At 39.4% G+C, this 24960-nt stretch overlaps 1 protein-coding gene across 2 annotated transcripts in view; it reads right to left on the reverse strand.

Annotated features, from left to right (window-relative positions):
• Nucleotides 1-24960, reverse strand: part of LOC112576785 (villin-1-like) — a 30832-nt gene that overhangs the window by 4579 nt on the left and 1293 nt on the right. Inside the window, exons 1-23 of one of the 2 annotated variants that reach the window (XM_025259514.1) lie at nucleotides 19992-20346; nucleotides 19671-19743; nucleotides 18209-18283; nucleotides 13355-13423; nucleotides 12461-12591; nucleotides 12014-12119; nucleotides 10845-10958; nucleotides 10497-10607; nucleotides 9259-9371; nucleotides 9007-9085; nucleotides 8335-8578; nucleotides 8002-8102; nucleotides 7504-7641; nucleotides 6419-6505; nucleotides 6155-6226; nucleotides 4319-4435; nucleotides 3883-3966; nucleotides 3263-3318; nucleotides 1925-2018; nucleotides 1737-1823; nucleotides 1394-1507; nucleotides 1067-1189; nucleotides 227-298 (exon numbers count right to left, since the gene is read on the reverse strand). In XM_025259514.1, the coding sequence (XP_025115299.1) occupies nucleotides 227-298; nucleotides 1067-1189; nucleotides 1394-1507; nucleotides 1737-1823; nucleotides 1925-2018; nucleotides 3263-3318; nucleotides 3883-3966; nucleotides 4319-4435; nucleotides 6155-6226; nucleotides 6419-6505; nucleotides 7504-7641; nucleotides 8002-8102; nucleotides 8335-8578; nucleotides 9007-9085; nucleotides 9259-9371; nucleotides 10497-10607; nucleotides 10845-10958; nucleotides 12014-12119; nucleotides 12461-12591; nucleotides 13355-13423; nucleotides 18209-18283; nucleotides 19671-19742 (2259 nt within the window). In that variant the 5' untranslated portion in view covers nucleotide 19743; nucleotides 19992-20346. Of the gene's footprint in view, nucleotides 1-226; nucleotides 299-1066; nucleotides 1190-1393; nucleotides 1508-1736; nucleotides 1824-1924; nucleotides 2019-3262; nucleotides 3319-3882; nucleotides 3967-4318; nucleotides 4436-6154; nucleotides 6227-6418; nucleotides 6506-7503; nucleotides 7642-8001; nucleotides 8103-8334; nucleotides 8579-9006; nucleotides 9086-9258; nucleotides 9372-10496; nucleotides 10608-10844; nucleotides 10959-12013; nucleotides 12120-12460; nucleotides 12592-13354; nucleotides 13424-18208; nucleotides 18284-19670; nucleotides 19744-19991; nucleotides 20347-24960 lie in introns of those variants that run through there. The other variant, XM_025259507.1, reaches the window with a different exon arrangement.

Genomic DNA, 24960 nt, shown 5'->3' on the forward strand with positions numbered 1-24960 from the left:
TTTACATCTGTACATATGCATATAAAGGACTGTATGGATATCTGTCTGTAGAAGAACTTGCACATACATGTGTAAAGCAGCTCTACTGTGTGTCTGCACGCCTACTGAGTGTGTAGAAGTACATGTGTAAAGCAACTCTACACAGTGCTCAAGTGTGACAAGCTGTGGCACATTATTAAAATAAAAATTCACAACAGTTGGCCTTTGACCCCCTGCTCCCACCAACCTCTTTGACAAGTGAGAGGGGCACATTCTCATCGTTGATCCTTCTCTTTGCTTCTTCATAACTCAGGGCCTTCTGCAAGCAAATCATCCAAAATTTCATCATATCCTTCTATTTTATAAATTTGTCACATAACTTACATAGTTAAGCAACCATTTGTGCCACATAACCTGCATAGTTCAAGAATTATTTGTTTCACATAATCTACATTTTAAAACGATTTTCATATAGCCCACATAGTTAAACAATCATTTGTGTCACATAACCCATATAATTAAATAATTTTTTTCTGAATGATTTTTTACTATCTTAATATTAATATGCTCTAGTTTTACATATTTGTCTACTGTGAAGTCTGACTGACGAACTGAAGATTGTATCAAAGATAGAAATACACAAATGTGCTTAAACATATATTGCACAAATGGCTTAGAGAAAACAACAAATTATACTCTTAAGCTATTAAATAAATAAGACAATGATAATAATGCAACATTGGTTTTGTAGTACTTTGTTTTGCTTTAAATTTTAAAGTTGCACACATTTTCTATCCTGAAACATTTTATATTCACAATTTACCAACATATTTCAATTGCAAAAAAACCAATGCCAAGTAAAGTCTATGGTGATAATAAGCAGTCGTCCTAAAGGGCCTTTAAAACCTGGCAATATTAAAATTTATCACAAACAACTTTCTCTTTTTATCATGACTACTAGAGACAGTGATAGGAAACATTTAATCTACTTTTACTGACAACTTCAACTTACAGTAAGTGATGATAAACATTCAAGTTACAAATTTACTGACAACTTTTCACCATAATAATGATAATAAACACTTACACTCCACAGGTCGCGGTCCCAGACACCAAAAAACCCTGTGAATGATGGTGGTTCCCACCCTTGGCTGACTTTGTAGATTGGTGTGTCATGGTCACGGCCAGCAGGGTCTGACTTGAGGTATTCCTGTGACCAAGGGACAGAAATGATATTGATGCTGACTGTGCAAGTCAGATATCAAAATAAAATAATAACTAATTTGCGCTAGGCCAGCTCAGCATGACCTTCACCTGATTAAAATATCAAAAATAAAAAGCCAACAACTGTTTTACTGTATGTGACACTTACCACAACCATTAGTGACTACTGCTCACTGTGCATATCACTTACTATGGCCAAGTGCTGGGCCTCTTCTTGCTCCACCTTGTTGGAACCCTTTCCCACCCACAGGTAAATGCAGTCCCAACAGTCTAGCATCATCACATCTTCTGGAATAAGATCTTCCTGAAAAAGTTGGGCAAGCATTGTGCAGTCTAATCTACATAACAGGTCATAATTATTCTGCGATTAGATAGTAATGAATGTCAGATATTGATGGATGACAAGTTCACCTTGACACTGTTATAACCACATGGGAACCACATCCAGTGTCTTAATTATAGTATTTGAGTATCTGTCAATGAAGCAATGCAACTACAGATATGAAATACGCAAAAATGACGTATGTGACTACCTGGACAAAGTCATAAAGTTCCTCTGCCTTTACACTGCCTGACGCATTAGAGATCTGGAACAAGCGTGGCGGATGGCTGCCCTCATCCTGCAACAACATGAGGAGGGTTACAGAAATGAAATGAAGGCACAGCAGGAGATTTGGAGGCATGGCTGAACTAGTCATCGTATGGCTAATGTTCTACTCACCTGCAGTTTCCTCTCAGACGCATACTCTTCCTTGCCACCTAACACTTCCCAGAATTCTGGCTTTTCTTGACCTTCTACAATTCCTATCTGGCTTCTGTAATATACATAGTAATGATAGTATAGATACTATATAGGACATATCAGGCATATAAAACAGTTACAGTGTAAGTCTAAATATGTAAACACGTGTAATATGCTCTCATAAGCACATAGCCATGGAATGGAAAAGACATTATGAAATCTCTAATGTATCAGAACCCAATCAACAGACATGTCCTTGATGTCCATTGTTTTTTGCACTTGGGAGAAGATCTTACTGACATCTTAGACTGAAAAGGTATAAATAATATCTTAGCATCGTGTCCAAGTTTTGCATTGTTACTCCATTGTGTAAATGAGTTCCATATACATGGAGTTCACAGCATGCGTATGTTTTACAAGCATTGTTGTCCTAAGACAACAAGCAGGCAGCCTAGTTTTCTGCAAATTAGATAAATGTGCTTTTCAAATATTAATGAAGCTGTTGAAAGTGATTCAACATCTAATGTTTTTGAGTACATACCAGGGTAGAAAGTTTAAAGGAGATTAGTGAGAGTGAATAGCACAAAAAGTTTTTGTGGCATCTCAGCTAACTGTATTCTTTGTTCTCAGTAAGGAGAGGGCGGTCCAGTGGCACAACGGTTAGTGTCTGTCACACATACAGTGAGAGGTGACTGGCCTGGCTTCAGCTCTCGTCTTGAGCACGCTGTTCTTTCTCTGCATGTGGCATCTGTTTATAGGGCTGGGTGCCTTGGCATGAAACACCAATCCCTCCTTATTCTCAGTAAGAAGAAATCAACAATCATCAAAGAAGCCCTCACAATACCCCCAGCTCCCATTTGTGGAAGTGTGAACAATTGCACCTCTAGTTAATGTCCTGGAATACATTATTACAGTGTTGCTTGTAGGTTTGAATCACCAGGGACCTGATGCAGTAGGTTGAAAGGCTAAATTTGTGCCTTAAATCAGTACCTGACATCGTCATTACAACACATTACATGATCATGCAGTTGTAACACAACATTATGTGATCATGTAGTTGTAACATATTACATCATGTAGTTATCCCAATACATGACCCTGCAGCTGTAACACAATGTTATGCAATCCTGCAGCTGTAACAACATTGTGATCATGCAGCTGTAACACATGCAGCTATAATACAACATGTGAGCATGCAGCTGCAGCATTATGTGATTGTACAGTTGTAACATATTACATCACATAGTCATCACACAATGTGATCATGCCGTTGAAGCATTATGTGATCATGCAGTTGTAAGCAGATGCAAGTCTTACCTGGGGGACCTTGCTGCTACATGTTTTGCCATTTCCCGCTCATCCCCTGTGCATCCCTAAACACAAGAAATTCTCAATATCAGAAAACTATTCAAGTTTTTCAGCTTTCAAGAAATCTTACGCCTGATAGCAATATGTCAGTAAAAGTCTGTTCTGACTAGTGAGTGACTTCATATTATCCTAGATCTGCAGCACACTCATCTCAGTTGAATGTTAAATTGTGATTATCACCTTACCAAGGATAACAAAGCCCCACTATGAAATCCTAATGTTTAGCATAGATATTTGCTGTTCTTCTTTGATGTTATCAGATGACAATTATCATAGGAGATAGTAGGCCACATTTTTTGCTCTTAAACCATTGAAAATTGACCGACAGTAATCTAGCATGTGCCTGCCATCCATTGGTAATCTGAGCCACATGCTGCACCAAACATCAGCTTTTAGGTCTCAACTTGCCAGTCTCTTACACTGCTTTGCCTCAGAGACTCTGTAGACTTCTCCCTGCAATTTCGTCACCTCTAGTAAGTTTGAAGAAAGAGAATTTACAATAAAACCCTTTTCCATTTGTCTAGCACAAACAGCCATGTTACAGTAGCACCTCAGGCTAAAATACTCACCTTACCATACCAAATGTATGTGAGTGTCTTGGTGAAGATGACAAAGGTGTCATTAGAGTTGAGTGAAGAGGCTCTCATGTCTACCTGTCAAAAAAACATAATCCGCTCATCTAGATTCCGGTTGACGGGATATGAACTCACTGGCTAGATTTCTACAATATTCAGCCCTGTTGTGACACCAAAGGTTATTTAGCAGTTTTTTTTTAGGACTGTGACAAATGTGCATTTTATTGAAATTTTAGAAAAGTGGGGCTGTTCTTGTGTTGCTGAGACTTGTGTAGCTGATGTAAACTAAAAATGAAGTTGGTGTATGTTTTAACCATCATCATGGTAAGCACAAACCATCAGTCCACTCTGCCACAGCTGAATTTCTGTCTGCAGTCACCCCCTCACATGACCCATTCAGTCCATCATTAAGCAAAGGCTTGTATCTCACCTGCACTGCTTTGGTATCCAGCTGTGATGTGCCTCGCACATGAAGCATGTACCTGTCTCCGGGCCCCTCTGCAGACTTGTCACCATTACTACTGGAGGCCCAACCAGATTTTCCCCCCTAAATATAATAATAATACATGCATGATTTGTACAGTGCACACTCATGCTCATAATGCCTGCATGAAAAAATTCCCTCGACTGAGCGAGGCAAACATTAAGGAAAGAGTTTTGTGGGTCCTCAGATTCAAGAGATCTTCAAAGATGACTGGTTCAAACCAAAACAAGAATAGAATATTTTTAGCCTAGTGTCTATAAACTTTGTCGGGAATTTTAGGCAGAAACCTACAAGGAACTAGTAGAAGATATGCTAATGCAGTACCGAAATCTTGGCTGCAATATATAAATAAATAGCACATTTATATAGCGCCTTTTTTCAGCATCAGGCAAACTCAAGGCGCTTTACATATAGGAATGCAAGCACATCATATTAATTTATAAAAATAAACTTATAAATATATATTCTTATTTAATGCATCATATTAATAGGAGATATAGAAAACTTTTATTGCTAGGTGCCATGGAACAGGTATTCCCCCTTTCTTTAGTGATTCAACCAGATAGGATCCAGAATGCCCTGCAGGCTGGGGGGTGCAACTTGCAAAACCGAGGGAACAGATGGATATGGAAGACATGCCACTGACAACAAAGCCTGACATAAAAACTTGCTGACATGTCACTGCAATGTAGGTAGTGGCTAGGTTCTGTTGTAAAGCACAATGCTCTAGAGCAGGGGTGGGCAATTAATTTTCCCAAGGGGCCGCATGAGAAACTGGGATGGTTCTAGAGGGCCGGACTAATATAGTTAACTCAGTTTTACCCAATACTGTATACATAGTATATATACTGGTGGGCGGCCAGCGGGCGGGCCGGTCAGAGACAGGAGGCGGGCCGGATCCGGCCCGCGGGCCGGCGTTTGCCCAGGTCTGCTCTAGAGTATGGACTTGAAACCAGAGGACACAGATTCACGCCAAACAAATAATTCTGTGCAACGCCTTGACAGCAGAAGTTGCAGCGCCTGCATCGGCCAAACAAAGGCCTTGTCACTGAGAACTTGACTTTTGATCCTTGGTGACCACCAACTTTTCTTTGAACACCGCCTTCCTATCACTGTCAGATAATGTCACCTAAATCTCAATGAACTCTCTAGACACAAACACAGAATCTGGAATCGATGGATGATGTGAACAGTTTGCTGTGGTCGGGTAGAAACAAGCTGGCAACTCTGTCACTGCCTTACTCTTTCTCTTACAGTCCTGTTTCTAGTCCTTCATACAGCTGACCAAGCCAAAAGATGAGAGATCATATAAGACTGTTGCACATCTCTGTCCAGCCCTTTCTATTTGGTGCCTTATCCTGCGGTGCCACACTGGTGGTGTTGTGTAACACTGCACAGCTGCTGATTTCTCACAGCTTTTCGCAGATGTTCAGCCACTTCTCCAAACAAATCAAACATGACAACAGAGCAGAAACAAGGTGGGAGCAAGATAAAGAATGACACGAAATGCATCGTGATGTATGCAATAATTATTGCTGACTACAAACTACAGGTAATTTTGGATTTTGTTTGTCATATTCATGTTGAGCCCATAAAAAGAAATGACCAGTTTTATTTCAGTAACATGACTTATGTAAAAATTAGTTGACCAGCGTAACCATCACTATTAATATAATACAGCTCCTGCTGACAAAGAGATATTAGCCTACTATTTTAAGTAACTTCCTGTCTATCATTTATCACAGAGGAAAAGAATGGTGGGACAATGAATGGCTAACTCACCTGAAAGATAATCATCCTGCCGCCAAACAAAGCCATGAAGTGAGGTGGTTCCTTGTACTGTACTATACGAACCTAATGAGAGTTATAACAAAACGGTTAGAATTTAGTCACATGGGTTGTTCCTTGAACTGGACTACTCCAATCTAATGATAGTGATAACAAAGTGGTTAGAACGTAGTCTTATGGGTGGTACTATCATAGTGCACCACTTTAATAACATGAAACCCTTTGCAGCCAGGTCTTGCAATGAAGGGGATCACTCACCTGAACAGCCGTTCCTCCCAGCTTATCATCCAGTTCAACTGCTTTCAGGGCTGCTGTTCCTTTCTCATCACTTGTAGCTTTGGAACCCTGTATAGAGGGTGCACACATTTGTCAATTTGTACCCTGTATAAGAAGGTGCGCGTTGTCAGTTTTTTACCCTGTATAAGTAGGTGCACACTTTTTGAATTTTGTACCCTGTCAAAAGCTTCAAAACTGCTTGACGAATGCAGACCCATTTTTTAGAACCTGTTGGTGTGCAACTAAAGGAAAAGTGTATGAAATATCCAGTTAAAACACACATGAAGACATTTACAGCAACAACTTGAGACTTTGGTCACTCCTTATATTTATATAAGTATAGGTTAATGTGTCAATGTGTCAAACAATATTAAATGCATAGGAAGAATCATACCATCAACAAAATACTGTATCTGTGTGTGCACAAGTGTGTATGCTCCTAAGCATCAGAGTCAGGCTAATGCTGAAGGAACACTGCAGCCCAAAGACATCCCAACATATCATGCTACGCAACCCTCAACACCTCCTCATACCTCACATCATTCTACCCTCCAATATCACCTATCCCCTGACATTCCCCCCTCCGATACACCACTTTAATCAAGCTGTAAAATCACAATGTAGTAGAAGGTACTCTAAATCTTTCCTTTCTATCTAAACTGAATCAAACTGAAAACTGAATCCAACCCACCCAATCAATCAAGAGCAGCAAAGAACTTCAGTTAACAACAGTTTACAATTCTTGTGGGTACTAAGCCATGACACCCTTTATCTTTTTCCCTTTAAGATTGTGCTTACAGTCTCTCTCTCCTCCTAGAATCATTATCTGTAAGACTATGTTTACACTTTTCTCTTTTAAAAAAGACATTAACTCTCACTCCTCCTAGAATCATTTTCTAAAAGCCCTTCAATCATCTATTGCTAAACTACTGCACACAAACATACCCCATGCCATGATTACCAACAGCCATTAAGACTTTTAACTTCTCTACTGATTATTGTCTCAACCCTGCGCCCAAGGCTTCATCATGTCCCTGCCTCTTTATCAATACCATTCCAGCACTCACCAGCCAATAGTAGATGAGATGATGTGGTCGCCCATGCACCTCGTATGTGTATTGTATGACATAGCAATCGCCACTGTAAAATTCACCCACCACACTTTTGTCAACTGGCTTGAGGTCAAAGTCCTCAACTCGCCAAACCTGCATCAGCCCACAAAACATTCAAATATCAGCTAGGAGTGGACAATATATCCTCAAGACCTGTACAGCATTAAATGCTAAAAAGAGTCAGTGTTTGAAGGGTAAAACTTTGCCTTACTTTCAAAAATCCATTAGGTTTTCAGCAATTAAGGGCCAATAATAGAAAAAAAAACAAGGCAGTTGTCTTGACCCATATTTTCACATTCTTTGCACAATTTGTAGACAATCAGCTGAAGCACATATGCACTAAAACATGCACATATGAAAATGCATGCACACCAAGAGAGAAGAGCTTTACTGATACTTTTAAAACTGAATGACACATTTCTTACAGCATAACAGCATAGAGGCTAGACTTACTTCCACTTTGCCAGAGCCGTCATCAACCATCTGTGTCTCAGCAGCAAGGGCATGATTGGTGTGTAGTGTGGCAGCATCAAACCGTGTTTGCACTGTCTTTGCTGTTATCAGTGAAAATGTCAGTCAACACATTTGAAACATGCATCAAAGCTGACATGTTCATATAGATATTTATATTATTCTATATTTATATGCATATATTTATACACTACTAGCAGCACTCACCCAGTCTCTTCCTACTTTACCACACCTTATCTCTCTTATTTCACAGTATTTCACACACACGCATTTTTTCATACACCCCACCACACACACACAGAGGAATGCACATACCTATCTTGCTCTGTATGTATACTTTGCCTGTAGGTGGGGTTTGAGGCCAGTCCCTAAACAGACATTTGAATTCTGATGGTTCAGCACCTTCCACTACGCGTGTCACCTTTGTGTCAGAGGGATAGCCCTTCTTCCTTAAAAAGCCCACAGCGTTTCTCATAGCCTCCTTCTTCTCTTTTGTTGATGCCCTCTTCCCAATCCACACCCAGGCCCCATTAGGTCCATTGTCAATGATGAAGGAATCCTAAACACACAGGTGTAGTAACTCAAGTTTTGGGCACATATACATAGCAAATTACTTAAGTCATACCATGTCTCAAGAAAATGTAAATTTCAATGCATACCATGAGACTAGCATGAAAAGTACTACAAAAAATGTGGCGGGCTCTCAAAAACTGAGCAGATGAACAAAAGTTTTACTAAATCCTCTTACACACACATCTCACACTAGTCATAGGCATTAACAATCTAGTCCTGTATATAAAACAAGTAAGCCATCATTACGTCAGGGACTCGTCTAAGCAAATTCCACTGTACATCAAGTAGCTCTAGTCTACATCAGCTACTCATGCAGGTCCACTCTGCACCATAAACAATCCTGTATGATACTAGCAGACAAATTCTACTTTAGACAAAGCAGCTGACATTCTCTGCACTTTGTCAGTCACTCACTTCTGAAAGCAGGTCCTTCTTGGACAATGGGCCAGCCTTCACTTCTTGAATCTTGAGTGTGCCATCTTCTTCACGACATCTTGGAACAAAGCAAGAAATGATAGGTTTTCTTACCATTACACTTTTGTAGCAGCTCTTCTACACACTGGCACAATATTTGATTGTCAATACTTGTTTTCAAAAGACCAATGAAAGATGTTGCAAACAGAACATTGGTGAAGAAATGGTGAAAAAGAATGCATGTCAACTCACGAAAAGAGCTTAATAGCCGTGAAGAGTGCACTCTCCACAGATTCATCAACTCCTCCCATCTCAGGGGATTGCACCTGGTGCCGTTCTCGAATGCTGAGAAATTTCTCAAATATCTGTCAGTAAGAAAACAGCCAAACCAATAAAACATTTCTGAAAGTGTATATATAAAAGTGTGTGTGTACATATATATATCAACATGTATATATATCAACTTTATGTATGGCTATATATATACAAACAAGTGTATATATGTTTGTAGATGTGTAGAATGTGGGTGTGCAAATATAAATGCATGCATATAGATGTGTATGGATATATATATATGCATATAAACAGGTATGTATGTGTGGATATATGTGTGTAAATGTATATGTGTGTACATTTATATATGTAGATGTTTATGGATGTGTGTGTGTGTCTCATCCTCACTTACACTCAGCTGTTGCAGTATGTCACCGATACCTCGTGTAAAGAAATATGGGGATACAGGTACATGGCAATAGAAAGATGAAACGCTCATGCTTACAGTCATCAATGCTTTGTGAAGTAGAATAAATTCAAACAGAATGAAGACCGGCATTGACAAGAGAGTAATGGCCATTGGTGATAGCAAAGCAGATATCTACATAAACAGGGTACAGTTTTCAGTACTTGGGATCCAACCTCTTGAAAGACAGATGCTCCATGACAGATACCTGCATCAGGATTATGACAGCAACTGCAGCAATGGCTAGACTGGACAGGGTCGGGCGCAGTATCAACATCAGATTTACTACAAAGTACAATCTGTACAGGCCCCTTGTCGTACTAGTCTTGCTCTACAGATATGAAATGTGGACCCTGCTTGCCGATGTGGACAGGAGAATCTAGGTATTCATGAACAAGTACCTGAAGAGGCTGCTCCAGATCTCATAAAGAAAAATATAAAACCAATGACTCTGTAAGAAGCATGTTTACCCCACTTGTAGGACATCAAAACCCCCTACAAAAGTCAAGCAGTATAAGCTGGTCTGGTTTGGCCATGTGATTTCGCACAACATCTTATTTATCAAAGAATGTTCTTCAGGGTACCTTGGATGCTGCAGTAGCCACAGGAAGAAATCGCTTACAAACATGAAGAACGGACTGGTCATCCTGTGCAGGACCTGCTCACTATCGCCAAAGACAGGTGTAAGTGGTGGGCCTTCAATGATCAGTAACAGTCAAGGGACAAATAAATGAAGGAATATGAAACTCACAGGTTTACAGTCAGCATCTAGAGATTCTTCCTTCCCATCCTCGACGATTATGATGCTTGCTTTTTGACCACCACCTCGTTCGTCTCTCAAACGACGACAGTGTTCAAGAGTCTAAAAAATAGAAGAAAAAGGACGATGGTTTTTAAGTATCTATTAAAGAGAAGGTAAACAATGGCAGCATTCAAGTGTCTAGAAAATAAACAAAAAGGACGATGGTGTTTAAGTATCTATAAAGAGAAGAAAATAAGTGACATCGTTTTTAAGAATTTATAAAGAAAAAAAAGACAAAGAAAATTTTCTTCTCACTATTTGATCCTTTAGTTTATCAATCCTAGGTAATTACAATACCTTCATTTTCTCAGTGCGGTTAGAACTAGCACCCAGCCAGGGAAAAATGAGGTTGCCCAAGTCAAGGATGAAGCAGTCACCATGGTTCATGAATTCCCAGTCTATTGATGGCAGCTGTTAAAAAAAAAAAGAAAGAACACAGACATATTCTTCTGTGGCTATGCATTTATTTATTTAAAAAGTGGGTAACACAACAATAGCCATACTTTTGTTTATAAATAAATGGATATATGATGATGGCCAAACAACGGAGATGTGGTCATGTGTGCAGAATGAAACTAGAGGTACCACCTAAAATAGCCCTTCATTAGACAGCTGTTGGCAAGAGAAAATGTTTCAGCCAAAGAAAAATAGCAAAGAGCAGTAAAGGAAGAAGGATCAGAAAATGACCTACAACTTTACTGATGACAGACAAAAATAGAGATCTCAAGGTGATGTCTTATGCACCACCTAGGTAAGAAGACTATGTAGACTTTTGTTTATTATAAATGAGTAACATGAGAATGAGGTGGTAGCCTTATGTACTGCCTATGTAAGAAGAGGACTAAGTATATTTTTATTTATACATATTATGATGAGGAGGTGTTGGGGTATATGCGTTTGTGCACCTGATGCACAGAATAGTATGCACAGAATATAATATAATGTGAGGTACTTTCAGGAATCAGAGAAAACATATCAAGATATTGTTAACATGTTTCACCATTGTGGAGCCTGTTTCACATCATGAATATTTTTGATCATTATGAATTATGTTTATTCATTTCTACATGCTGTGTAACCATTTGAATCTGCTATCTATAGGACTAGGCATCACAGTGATTCTACATTTTGTGCAACCTTGCATCCAATAAAATGCTTTTGGAGTACTACTGTATATACCTTCAAATTTCAATGAAAATTTGTTTCTCTAGGTAGAAACAGTTTATTTATGTTACTTTGAATTTTAGTAATAACTTTGATTTGTCTTCCTGTCATGCCCAGTTTTTTTTTTATGATTTTTGAAAATATTTGCAATTTGTTATCTGGGTACATTTGAGAATGTTGAAGTCATGTAGCCAATAAATAAATAATAGCACACAGATATATTAGTCTCTGTAAAAAATGGAAAACATGTTTCTCTAACAAGACATACCATTCTCTCTATATAGAGAAAGCAAACATCTGACCTCTGAGAAGCGTGGATTTCTCTTGCCCTTGACCTGAATGAGTCGAGGCTGGAAGACTCCACGCTCTACGTGGTTAAATCCTGACTTGACACCACCTGCCTTGATTCTGCACAGGTAAGGGTGACAGAATATACCAATATGCCAAACAAAAAAAATAATCTGGCAAAACTGGATATTTTTATCTGGATATGAATGGTAATAGGCTGGGTCCCAGCTCTCTGTGCTGTGCTTTCTAGTCTATGGGTGTGAAAATATGATTTTTCAATTAACTTTTAATAAGAAAATCCTGATTCTAGGGCAACTGTACATTTTACTAAGAGGTGATAATTAGGAATGATCTTCCTTTGTAAAGCAGACTGAGTTATTGGCATATAGCATTGCACATATGCAATACTTACTGTTTACATGCACTTACACAAGCATAAGGATCTCAGACAGAACACTCACTTGATGCCATGGGGAAAGTAAGACAAAAAACGCTGAGACTCATGATTCTCCACCTCACGGTGTTGGACTGGTGAGCCACCCAGAAGGTCATCTAACTCCACAGTCTTATATGCAGCCACCCCTGCTTCATCCTAAGAAAGGTAAATCTCGATAAGCTATCTTCAGACTGTCTAGACAGCCTGCCTCACTTCACAAGTGTGACACATGCACTAGTAAACTCTCACTTCATACTCCTAAAGGCTAACTAGAATCAAACATGAAATTAAGCTCAGAGCTCAAAAAGCTGCAGTCAGGCTTAAGAGTCTAACAATGTCATTAACTGTTCACAAAATATGTTGTAGCATTTTTGCTTATCAGAAAAGTACATGCAGGCTATCCTGACTGGACATAACTGAAGGGCATCTTACATAGCTATGACCTTCCTTTGTCACACACCATATCAAGCACATACTACACAGCAATGACCCTCTTTTGTCACACACCACCTCAAGTAGATACTATTCAACGACCCTCTTTTGTCATATCACAAATGAGAATTTTGGCATTTTTATTCTGGAATGAAAAAGTGTCACTCAGATTTGAACAATCAATATCTTGCAATAGATGCCATCATTTGAAAATAATTATGCATAGACATGTGAGGTTTAAAAGCCCATCTGCACACCAGGACATGCATACATTCCTGTCTACTCACCCTGATGTGAAACAAACCAACATGCTGTTTAATTTACCCCAATCTTGCAGTTCAGACTTATACAGATCATGAGAGTTGGTATTACAAACCTATATTTTGTAACTGGGGTGGAGATCAGGAAACACATGCATTTAACAGCACGTACAGCTGTAAGTGTTTACAACTTATTGAGATCCTTTCGTCCCCTATTGGAAGGTTACCTGTGAAGTTTCTGCACCCAGCCAAAAGTGGACATGACTATCCAATGTGCTGCTTCTGATTTCTTTGATCTGAAACAAAGAAATCTAAATCTCAGAAGAAATTTTGCTCCATTAGGTAAAATTACTGTCATTCCCTCGCTTGCTCTATCACACAAAGCTAATAAAATGTGTAAATAAACTAATTATTTAAAACAGAAATGCTATAAAAAGGTAAAACTTGTGTCAGTACAGAGCACCATTCAATTTTGTCACAAAACTTTTTAAGGACTATTCAAATGGCAACCATGATAGCAATATCTAAACATGACATACAGAAATAGGCTATGTAAATGTCTACAAAACTCATTAAACAAATTGGACCAGAATATAATGTCCAAATAAAAGGTCAACAGTGAGGATCACAGTAAGGTTCATTATTTCCTATCCTGTAGGAATGCCTATAGAGTGCACAATATCACGAGCCTCAAGAAGAATCTGCTTGTTGCCTATAGCAACATTTCTAAAGTCTAAAACAGTATTTTTATAGTTTATTGTGAGCTTAAGACAGCACCTAGCTGATCAATCGTCTACCCCAAGTTACAAGATGTGCTCTGCTGTAAAAAATACAAGTAGAAATTGGTCCCTTAAGCTTTTAATAAGTTAAAACTGACTATGATGCACATCTCTCATGATCACCATGGAAAACCTATCATGACTTTCATATAAAAACCCCTCGATGAGTTCTTCTTGCAGTGTGTACATGTGTCTGTGCATATGTGCTTAAGCAGTCATGCAGTTATTTACAATAAAATACACACATGGCAAATGTTTCCCAAACTGGTACAAAACACTCTGATGTCTTGAGCCTGATCTCTCAAATTATAGAAAGTTGCAATTCTACTGCACATTGTGACAAGCAATCTTCAAATCTTATGAAATTATGTAAAACATTGGGGAAAAAATCTCTTGGTAATTATTTAAATCAATTTTTAAAAATAAATGAACAGCTTGTCAGTGTAGGACTGCTTATGCTGGTAGAAGCAAAGTAGTAAATACACTTGGACATGACCAAAAAGCAGTGAATACACTTCAACACTGAAAGTATAAACACACTTCAGCACTAATGTCCAGGTGAAGATGGAATGGAGACACTGATGGGGTACACGCTGATAAATGAGTGGCCCAAAATGTAGTGAGACAGAACATGAGAGAAATGTCATGGTAAGTGGCATGCATACTACTGAAAGTCAGATAAGATGAAACACACTGAGGACACAGTTCACAGTTTGGAAACACACCAACTACTAAAGGCATTATAAGACCAAATATAGTAAGGACGGAACTCGTGGCCTGTTAGGAAACATATTGACAACTACAGGCCATATTAGACCGAACAAAGGAGTTCTAATAATCAGATGGTTTACAACACAACTGATAGAGAATTAAAATGATAGAACACTTAAGTATCAGTTCCTTCAGTTCTTGAGATCACAAGAGCAATACACAAATACACATGCAAGTACATATACACAGAGAAAGAAAATTTTCTTCTCTATTTCTCCTGAAGTTATATTGACATTACATTATGTAGGCAGCTGCTATCAACTAAAGTTAGCCTTATATGTACTTGCTTAATACTGTGATTCTACTGGTGTCTGTAAACCAGAAAAACTTGGGTCAAATTAACACACTATTTATTCACAAATTATTAATTACTTTGCTAAAGTACAATTATTATTTAATTAAATTCAAACATAAATTATTTCACTTAAATATTAATTATGAACTATTAATAAATTACATTAGTAGATACCAATAACTGTGTTATCATATTCATATATTCAAATGATTTTTGAACATAGTGTCACTCTACTGAAAAACTTCATGATTTACTCTAGCTTCACTTCTTTGACTACAATATCATGGACAGCCTGCTAACTTATCTTCACACCCATCACAACTGCTTAACTCTTCCTATACAGCTCCTCCCACACGTCAATGTCTTCATGTCTACAGCTCAACTGCCTGGATTCATACATATTAAGTTATACCACCGTGACCTAAGACCCATGAAACTAGAATCAGCGTTCCATAACATTGTTATGGTTAGTGGGAAGATAGCATAAAGTAAAATAAAAAGGGAGTAAAAGCTCACCTAAAGACCAAGACTACTGTCACAGTGCGACCAGCATTTTAACTTTCTCAGCGTTTCATAAATGTTGACTAAGCATAATGCCTATGACCGCTGTACCAATTTATGCACTACTGCATAAGTGCTTAAGCATGAATACATTATGCATTGTGCATGGATGCACAGTATAAATGCAGGCATGCAGACATAAGAACTCAAATGAACCCACAGATGTACTCACACATTTGTTCATAAGCACATGCCCACTCACCCACTCATAACTCATTCAAAAAGCAAAACTATACAATATTTACCTTCTACCCTACGTTAATAAAGTCTGGTCTTCAATAACACAGGAATGACTAAGGAATGAAGTACAATACTACAATGACACTGCACTAGGGTGGGAATTTAAGAATCCTGACTCATCATTACCTCCAGCAAAGAAGCCACACTGTACAGATTTCCTGTCATGACAGAAGCAAAAGTCCAGTCTTCAAGTCATAACCTATGTAAGTTAGTTAAGACATCTTTGTGTAGCTCTGTATATTAATACTCTGTGTTTTAAAGCTTAAAAATTTTCTCTTAATCAGCTGTTATGCCATGTACTCACACCGAGTCATGTACCAACTGCACACTAGGAATGATGGTGTCCAGTCACTTAATCCCCAGACACTTCATCCCCGACACTTCATCCCCTAGACTTTTAATCCCCAGACACTTCATCCCCAGACACTTAATCCCCGACACTCAAGAACAATTTTCATATCATATTGTTGAAGAACATTAAATTTACTAGCTTATATGAACTTTAACTAATGTTGTTGATGTTCAAATGACGTTGAAGTTAATAGCATGATTTGAATTTGAATTTCAATTAAATTTTTTGCTGACTTCATAATCTGGGAATTAAGTGTCTTGATGAAAAAAAGCTGCCACATTTGTGAATCTGCTTATGTACAGGCACTTGGGGAGAAAAAGCATTTTCAAACATGAGTTCATGTCTTAGTGTACTTGTTTACCGTGACAACACACCCATGTTCAACCTTGGCTTTAAGTGTCTTAATTTGCCAAAATATGCTACAGGTGGGCCACCTAATTGATACAGTTATCTTGCAGTAGGTGCTAGAATTTGTGCACCTGTCTGGGAGCTATCTGACTAATCCAGGTTTAAAGGAACAGTCCCATCATCTCCTTGCTGCATGCTGGCAACTCAACAGTGAGAAGATATGTTGGCATTCAAAGTCAAACTTCAAGGTGGCAAACACCTAGAGGCCACATCTTAGTCTGCCCCTCATTAGCATGCTCTGACAACAGAAGCAAAACAGAAACCAGATTATCTCCTTAGATGTCAGCACACAGACAGGAAGATGACAAGACCACTGAGACATCAGTCATTACTCAGAATGCTATGAATGCCTGCATGATGTTTGTAGGGCTCCATTACACAGCTTCATTAGCCTGCTAGTTTAATTTATTCCTTGCTACTCTTTGAGGAGTATATGGCCACAACAAATCAGCCTGCTAACAACACTGTTATTTACACTCAACCCTCTACTTGGCACCATTACACAGCTAGATTAGCCTCCTAACTGCACTGTTATTTCCTGCTGCTCATTATATCTCTCCACCTGCCTTGTCACCATCTGCGAGGTTGGTACTGAGCGCATGTCATCAAAGTAACTGACAATACCAATGGCTTCATGGATTCAATTATGCAAGTATGCAGTCACCATTTTATTTTAAAGGTGCATCTAACACTACTTTCCAGTTTATCCTGATTGTTATGGTATCAACAGTGGTGGATTTAATCAGGCACCATATAGCAAAAAGATCAAGCTTGAGAAAGAACAGTCCAATTATAACAACATGATCATGTACTAACAAAAACGTTTCCTCACAAGAGAAAATGCAAAAAAAAACAAGCCAATACAAATGTGATACTTGCACAAAATTTCTGCATTAATTTATCCATCAACCTGCATGTTCACCATTTTGGGAAACTAAACAGAGGAAGACAGCTACCAAAACAACAAACAACAATTTAAAACTTTTATTCAAGTACAGCTAACAAGGTATACAAAACGTGTAATACACACAGATCTCTATATGTATATGTCAACATGCATCAATGTGCACTCAGCGCTAGCACATAAGCACCTTTTAACTGCCTGCAATTGCCCTTGTGGATTAATAAAGTTGTATGCATATATTTAAAAAAAACTAATGAGCAGGAAAGTATGCACAGACGACAGATTGTTGGATAATTTAAAAAGTTTCCAATAATATAGTTGGTGACTTGACAATGGAGTTATGCACAAGTTTGCAAAATCATCAATAAAACTTCTTGCAGCACAAGTGAAACACTTTGCTAAACTTAATGGCAGCTATTATAAAGAGAAATGCACATTTGGTCATGACTCATGCAGCTCTGTGATATGGTATTAGCCTTGTTTTCACCTCAACTCTGAAATATATCTCTGAATATTTAGTGATCTCCTCTCGCATATTGGAGGAATTTATCCATGCCGAGCTGTGTTCCCCATAAATCCTGACAATTTGATGTGGCAATTACAATTACTATGTATCTTGTGATTCCTATTCATAATCTTTCACTTCAGGATGCTTTTAGTTTTGCTCAAGGGAAATAGATTTTGCATACATACCAATTATAGACCAGCAAGACCAGTGTGATGGAGGAATAGTGATGCAGACAAGAAAAATGAGCTGTCAAGGTAACTTACTGACAAGACAATGTAGGAATCTCCTCTGAAAAACTCCCCATAGTAATCCTTAGGTACTGGTACAACTTCAAGATTCTGAAAGTACAAGCAAATAAACTCAGGAAACAATATGTGCTAATCTAAAGTACATTTAATCACAAATAAATTCTTGTGAAATGTACACCAGCATTTAAACAACATAATTACACTCTGAAAAGTTTATATGTTTGTTGCTCAACAGATCTGTCTGCTTAGTGCTATATATAACTGCTTATTATAAACAGAGCAGGGCTACTGAGAGTAGCAATGGGGCAGACAACCTCTCTGGGCTCCTTGTAATTGTAAATTATTTTCCCAGTATATACTAACATGCTTACAATTCGATAGTCGATATCTACATTTGATTCAGCAACGTAACATATAACGTAAACATTAGGACAAGTGCACATGGATTTACATCACTACTTGCACATGCAGTTGTTTAGAGGTGAGCCCCCCTTTGCGGCCACAGCCACAGCCCCAGGGTACAGCATCCTCCCCCCTGACCTCCCCATCTTTCATCAGGCCTGCTATCATGAGGCAATGGGATAGGTACACTCTGGTAAACTGATTCAATTACAGCATGAGGACCCTAGCAATGAGAACCAAACACACAAGCACCAACAATAAAGGCCATGCTATCTTTTGTCACAAGATGTGGTCAGTCTCTAAAGGGCCCACCCAGCAAGATCTGGATAATCACAGCCTGTATGGCAAAATGGATGACAGAACACTGCTCTTTACCACCAGCATTGCTCACCGCTCAACCAAATGCCATGACATCAACTGTGATTATTTCACCTAGGATCTAGGATGTTGGTAACATAATAGCTAAATGGCTTTTTAGTTATTTGCAACTTAATGGTTGAATTGTTAAAATTAATGTCTATATAATATTGCAAATAACCTGTGCTTTGGTAATGCTCCTGCTGATTAATGATAATTTAATAGCTGTTTGTTAGTCTATAATTCTGTTTACCTTTTCTGCCCCTTTTTAGTGTAATAGTTTCCTACAAATCTTTTTTCAAATTTTTTCAAAGAGATCACTCTTTGCTGTCAGAAACTGATCTCAATGTATTTTCTCTCTCTCTTTCTAACTCTGCAGTCTACTTTCCATCAGCAGTCTGAAAACAGTGCCACTAAGCATTCAGCTACTATAACAGCAAGAAGCTGCAAAATTCAATACATGTGAGTAAGCTCTCAGGAGTATGATCAATGATGGCAACAGATGCAAGTTTTATTGCTCCAACCTCTAGTTCAAAATTAATCCTGCTTCTGCCTACACCCAATAATGCAGAGCTCCCAAAAGCTAACCTTAGCAGAGATGGTAAGTCTGCCACAGATCAAGGAAAAAAAAAATTCACAAAATCACTCAACCAGAATGTTATAATCATCATTATAGAAAAGAGCGGATTCTAAGAACAAAACCAAGCAACATCATTACCTCAATTCTCCAGATGTAGAACCCAGCCCTGTTTCGATCAATTCTGCTGAATGCTGGGTCCAACTTTGCCATTCTGGAATGTGAAAGTGAACTAAGAATAAATAACAATCACAAAACACAAATGACATAATCACAAGCCATGAATAATTTTAAAACACAAATTGACTTCATCAATGTATGTGGGTTTAAAATATCTATAATTGTTTTAAAGGTTTTGAATTCATTCATATGCATGTGCACATGAATGTACATGCATACATCTACACTTACATAAAGATATATGAGAGACACAGTAGTCAAGCAATTTTAAAACATTGAGACCTTCTCTGTCCATGAGGAGACTATAGTGAAGTGTTATACTTCACAAGCCAGATTTGAAGAAGCAGAACACTGTATGGGCCAGGCTTTAACAAGAAATGCGACACTTTACAGGCCAGACTTGAAACAAATATAACATATCACAGGCTAGATTTGAAGAAACTGATGACACTCAAGGTGTAAAGTGACTAATAAAATTCATGGCAGCTATACAGACTATCCACAAGTTGTGGTCAGCCAGAAGGAAACTGCTAATCAACAACTCCTTGACTTGTGATGCCAAACCACTTTTAAGGCATGTGAACTACAGTCAGGTATGCGACCTACATTCACAACAACTCTTTCCCATGTTATTGTAGGTCATGTATCCTTCCAGCTCTCTCTCTCTCACAGGTAATAACAACTCTGCAAATTCAAAGGTAGAGAGATTGTCAACAACAAAGAAGGCATTCTTTCACAATCAACCAATCCTTTCCACTGCTGGCATGCTCTCTATGCCTGAGTTTGCAAAGTTATGCATATAAGAGAAAGAGAGAGAGAAAAAAATGGCCAGCCAGCCAGTTATTACACCTATTTCCAGCAAAGCTGTCGAGCCTGCAAACAGGGGCCAGGTGTAGTTGAAGAACTGTGCTTTGCTGTTTTGGTGACAAGAGATATGTTGTGCAACAAGCCCCTCATATCTGAGGGTAGGGTGGAGAGAACGTGTGCGGACGTTTTGCCGACGGACGTTTCACCGACGGACGTTTCGGAGCCGGACGTTTTGCTCACCGGCGTTTCGCCGCCGGACGTTTCGCCGCATTATGTCAGAGAGAGAGAGATTACTTACTTCTCAAAGAATGAAAGTAACTACTAGATTACACAATAATTCTTTATTTCAAACAAATTTTACACACAGACTTCACAGACAGTTCACTTTGATTGTCACAGATTATGCGCAACAGCTTTGAGAAAAAACATTGATACAATGGCGAGAGAAATGTGTGAGCTAACGGTTCACATGAGGAGGGATAGTGAGAGAGAGTTCACTGATACATTGATACAATGGCGAGAGAAATGTGTGAGCTAACGGTTCACATGAGGAGGGATAGTGAGAGAGAGAGTCCACTGATACATTGATACGATGGCGAGAGAAATGTGTGAGCTAAGGGGCGTCACACACTTGACTTCGGCTAAAGGTCCCGCGTGAAATGCCGAAATGAAGTGCCCCGCGCCCAAACGTCCGGCGGCGAAACGCCGGTCGGCAAAACGTCCGACTCCGAAACGTCCGGCGGCGAAACGTCCGGTCGGCAAAACGTCCGGCTCCGAAACGTCCGGCGGCGAAACGTCCGTCGGCGAAAAGTCCGTGTACCGGAGAGAAGGGGGGGAGGTCTGACAAACTCAGCACCTTTCCCCAAACAGGGTGTCTTCCTGACTCAACACAGATTGCTATGGCGCCATCCTCGACTATTGCAACACAATCTTCTAATGTCAGATTTCGACAAGAATGCAAGCGACTTACTGGGATTAAACAAAAGTTTTGAAACCTGAGGAATCTCTTAGTACATTAGAAACCTAGCCTTATTTCCAACAGAACACTAAGGAAATGTATCTACTCTCTCCCTTTCGTTGGGAAAATGAACAAGGGGAGGGGAGGACCTACAAACGGACGGGGTGGGGATAGGGTTGAAGAGGTTGGAGGTAGAGGGCAGGCAACGCCTGACGTCGAGAAGAAACTTGAAAGACGCCAATTAGCCGGCCACAGGTCACATCAAGGGAGCAGAGTTCAGACTGACGCCCCTAGCTCAGGGTTCTGGCCAGCCAGCAGACTCCCACCCCCTAAAGCAAAGCGTGAGAGGCAGTGAGAAAACGGTGTTTGTTGTTTTCAGCTGTCAGCGCGTTGTGTTTATTTCTATTTTCAGACGGCCGTTGACCTGATGCCTTGTCTAAGGAACACCGACACACGTTCGCTTCTCAACAGTGTAGTCAGGGTCACGTGACCGGTCAACGTGCTGGGACGCGGCGAGAATTAGAGATACACGAGGTGTGAGCAAGATGTGTAGGTGTGACCTCATCCTCTGTACCTACGCGGCGAGGTCAGGGGCTGGAGGGCAAAGGCGACAGACGTCGAGCACGGGATCAAGTAGCTCTGCAGTCCAAAAAAAAAAAAAAAATCGTCGAGGTGGGATAATTTTTTTTTTTTTGGGGGGTGGGGGTGTGAAAAGTCGACGGCAACTACTCAATCTGTTGTAGATGACGATGATAACGACGAGGATAACGAACACTTCAATAAATGTGTAGCCTCCACAGTACAAGGTCAATAAAGATGTGATGAATTCACAGAAAGACGATCATCAGAGGAGGAGCGGTTGTCTGGCTGGGATGTAAGGGAGGAGCAGTTCAGAGAAATAGGATAGTAGCCAGCAAAGAAATTAAAACACAGGACAGTTTGTACTGAATGCCAGAACGGATGGGGAGCCAGTGTAGACAACGAATGAGTCGATCGAATGACATGGTCTCGCTTCCTGGCTCTAAGAGGGGAGTTCTGTACTTTCTGGAGTTTATGAAGAACTAAGGTATGCAGGATAAAGAGATAAATATACAAATTAAAGTTAAGCATCATACAAATATGAGCAGATAAAAGCCTTCAAATTTTGTCTGTCGCCTTTGCTACTCATTCAAAAGTCGGCAGGCAGTCTAAAAATCTCTAGTGGCCATAGCCATCCCAAGGTAAAGCATGCCATCACCACTGGTCAGCACAACAACAGAAGGCAGCTTCAGTCCACTCTGAACTGGGAAGAAAGAACAAAATTGGTTGGATAACAAAAGGACTAGCCATACTATCAATACAGGTCTGTGGGCAGCCTTGTCAGTGCCTGCATTTTTCCAGTTCAAGTGATAGGAAACCCAAACCACAATTGCCACCAGATTCACTGTTCTCAACTAAACACCTATCTATAACAGCCTCTGCAGCCTCCCTTTAACACACAGAGCCCTCTTGACATTATTTTGTATCACCCACTCACAGTCCAGAAATTCTCAAACCTAAGAGAACATCTGTGACCAGATGGTACACCAATATCATGTCATAGCACTGTTATAATGGCAGATCTTTTCACATGGGAATACTATGCATATCAATAACATATATTTACACTTACAGTGGAACCTCGGTTAACGAACTTAATCCGTTCTGGAAAACTGTTCGTTATCCGAAATGTTCGTTATCCGAAACAATTTTTTCCATAAGAAATAAAGGAAATAGATTTAATTGGTTCCCAGCCCCTGTTGACTCGCTAATATTTGAAAGTTGCAGGCTATATAGGTTTTTGTTTTAATGAGAACAGTTATAATGCAGTTTAAATGAAGTTAAATATAAAAACATTAACGAAAGCATTTAAACAGAAAACTTGCCGTTTTGACGGCGTGGATGGAAGCAGGTGTGGTGAGTATGGGGTGGAATTACTGCTTGGATTCCCCCTCCATGAACACGTGACATTATAAAATCGGGGGTAACCTTTTTCTGTAGCTTTGAGGTTAAAGGAAAAAACTTGTCCAGTGTCTGTTCCTTCTGTATTTTTTGTAAAACTCTTCAGTAAGACGACATCACATATCCGACAGACGCATGCCACCTTCATACTTTGAAATCATTTCCTTTTTGAATTCATTTGTTGGCCGCTTCCTTGTCATTACCTCACTACTATTGCTCTTAATCTTCTTTGGAGCCATGATTGAGGATTATCTTACTAAAATAAAGCACAAAAATCACTAAATAAGAAGGATGCACACAGATAAGGAGCGACCGATCATAACTGTGTCTCGAGCGCGAATGATGACATGCTGGTCGGTCACGTGTGGTTCACGTGGTTGTTCGTTATCCGAAATTTTGTTCGCTATCCGAGACAAACTTTTAACGAAATTTTTGTTCGTTAACCGAAATATTCGCTATCCGAGGCGTTCGCTAACCGAGGTTCCACTGTACTACATTTTATTTTACTACAATGCCTGATGATAAATATTAAGAGTGGATTTCAGCAGATGGAAGAAGAACATAATACAAGATATTAAATTAGGCTGAGCACCCAATGAGTAAGAGCCAGAATTTTAGTGATAATTTTCCTTGGTAACTTCTGTTCTCTTCCCTGAAACAACAAAAAGCCATCAAGAATGGACTTGTAGGAGCCACTGCTAACAAATGGTCTGGCCATAGTGTTTAGTCAGCCATGTAAAGTGGATAAGTCTACTTACAGAAATTAATGGCATGCATTACATGGTCAAGCAGATGATTAGATTTTGATATTTGTGCCAGATGTTCATATGTCTGCAATGAGTCGGCCCTTAGAATGTAAACAAATGTTCTGTGCAGGATAGTTTGTAAATACTCTCCACATTGTTATTTTACAGCAATGAATGAACAAATGACTGCTATCCTGATCATATCACAGCAATGTGCCCTCTGGTGTTTGCTGACAGCCAGAAAGTGAGGTAAGAATGACATTCATTTATAAAACAAAGCATTCATCTATTAAAAGGCAAAAGATCCTGCAGACAGGCCTGACGAGAGGGGGGGACAGGGGGGTCTGGTGTACCCGGGCCGCGGCTGTCAAGGGGGCCCGGCCTTGGTCAGTGGATTTTTTTTTCTTCTTCTCCTTTTCTTTTTCTTTTAAAGAAAGGTCTAAGGACAGAACACCCAAGCATTACACATGCAGAAGTTGAGTTTGAGTGTAGATATTGAGATTCGAATTGTAAACATACATTATATACTGGGAAAATAATTTACGATTACAAGTACAAGGGGCCCGGAGAGGTCTGTCCCGGGGCCCGGGCTGGCTCTCGGCGGCCCTGCCTGCAGAATGTAACAGTTGTATTATGATGTACATCAGTCACCACTGACATATAACTGTGTATAGCAGATAGCCAGAAACCAGTGTATTGTGGATATGGACTTAAAGCCTTAACCATAAAACAAACCAAATAATCCTGCATGTGTCACTTA

Source organism: Pomacea canaliculata, linkage group LG1, assembly GCF_003073045.1.
Source record: "Pomacea canaliculata isolate SZHN2017 linkage group LG1, ASM307304v1, whole genome shotgun sequence".
In the NCBI taxonomy this organism is placed as follows: domain Eukaryota; kingdom Metazoa; phylum Mollusca; class Gastropoda; order Architaenioglossa; family Ampullariidae; genus Pomacea; species Pomacea canaliculata.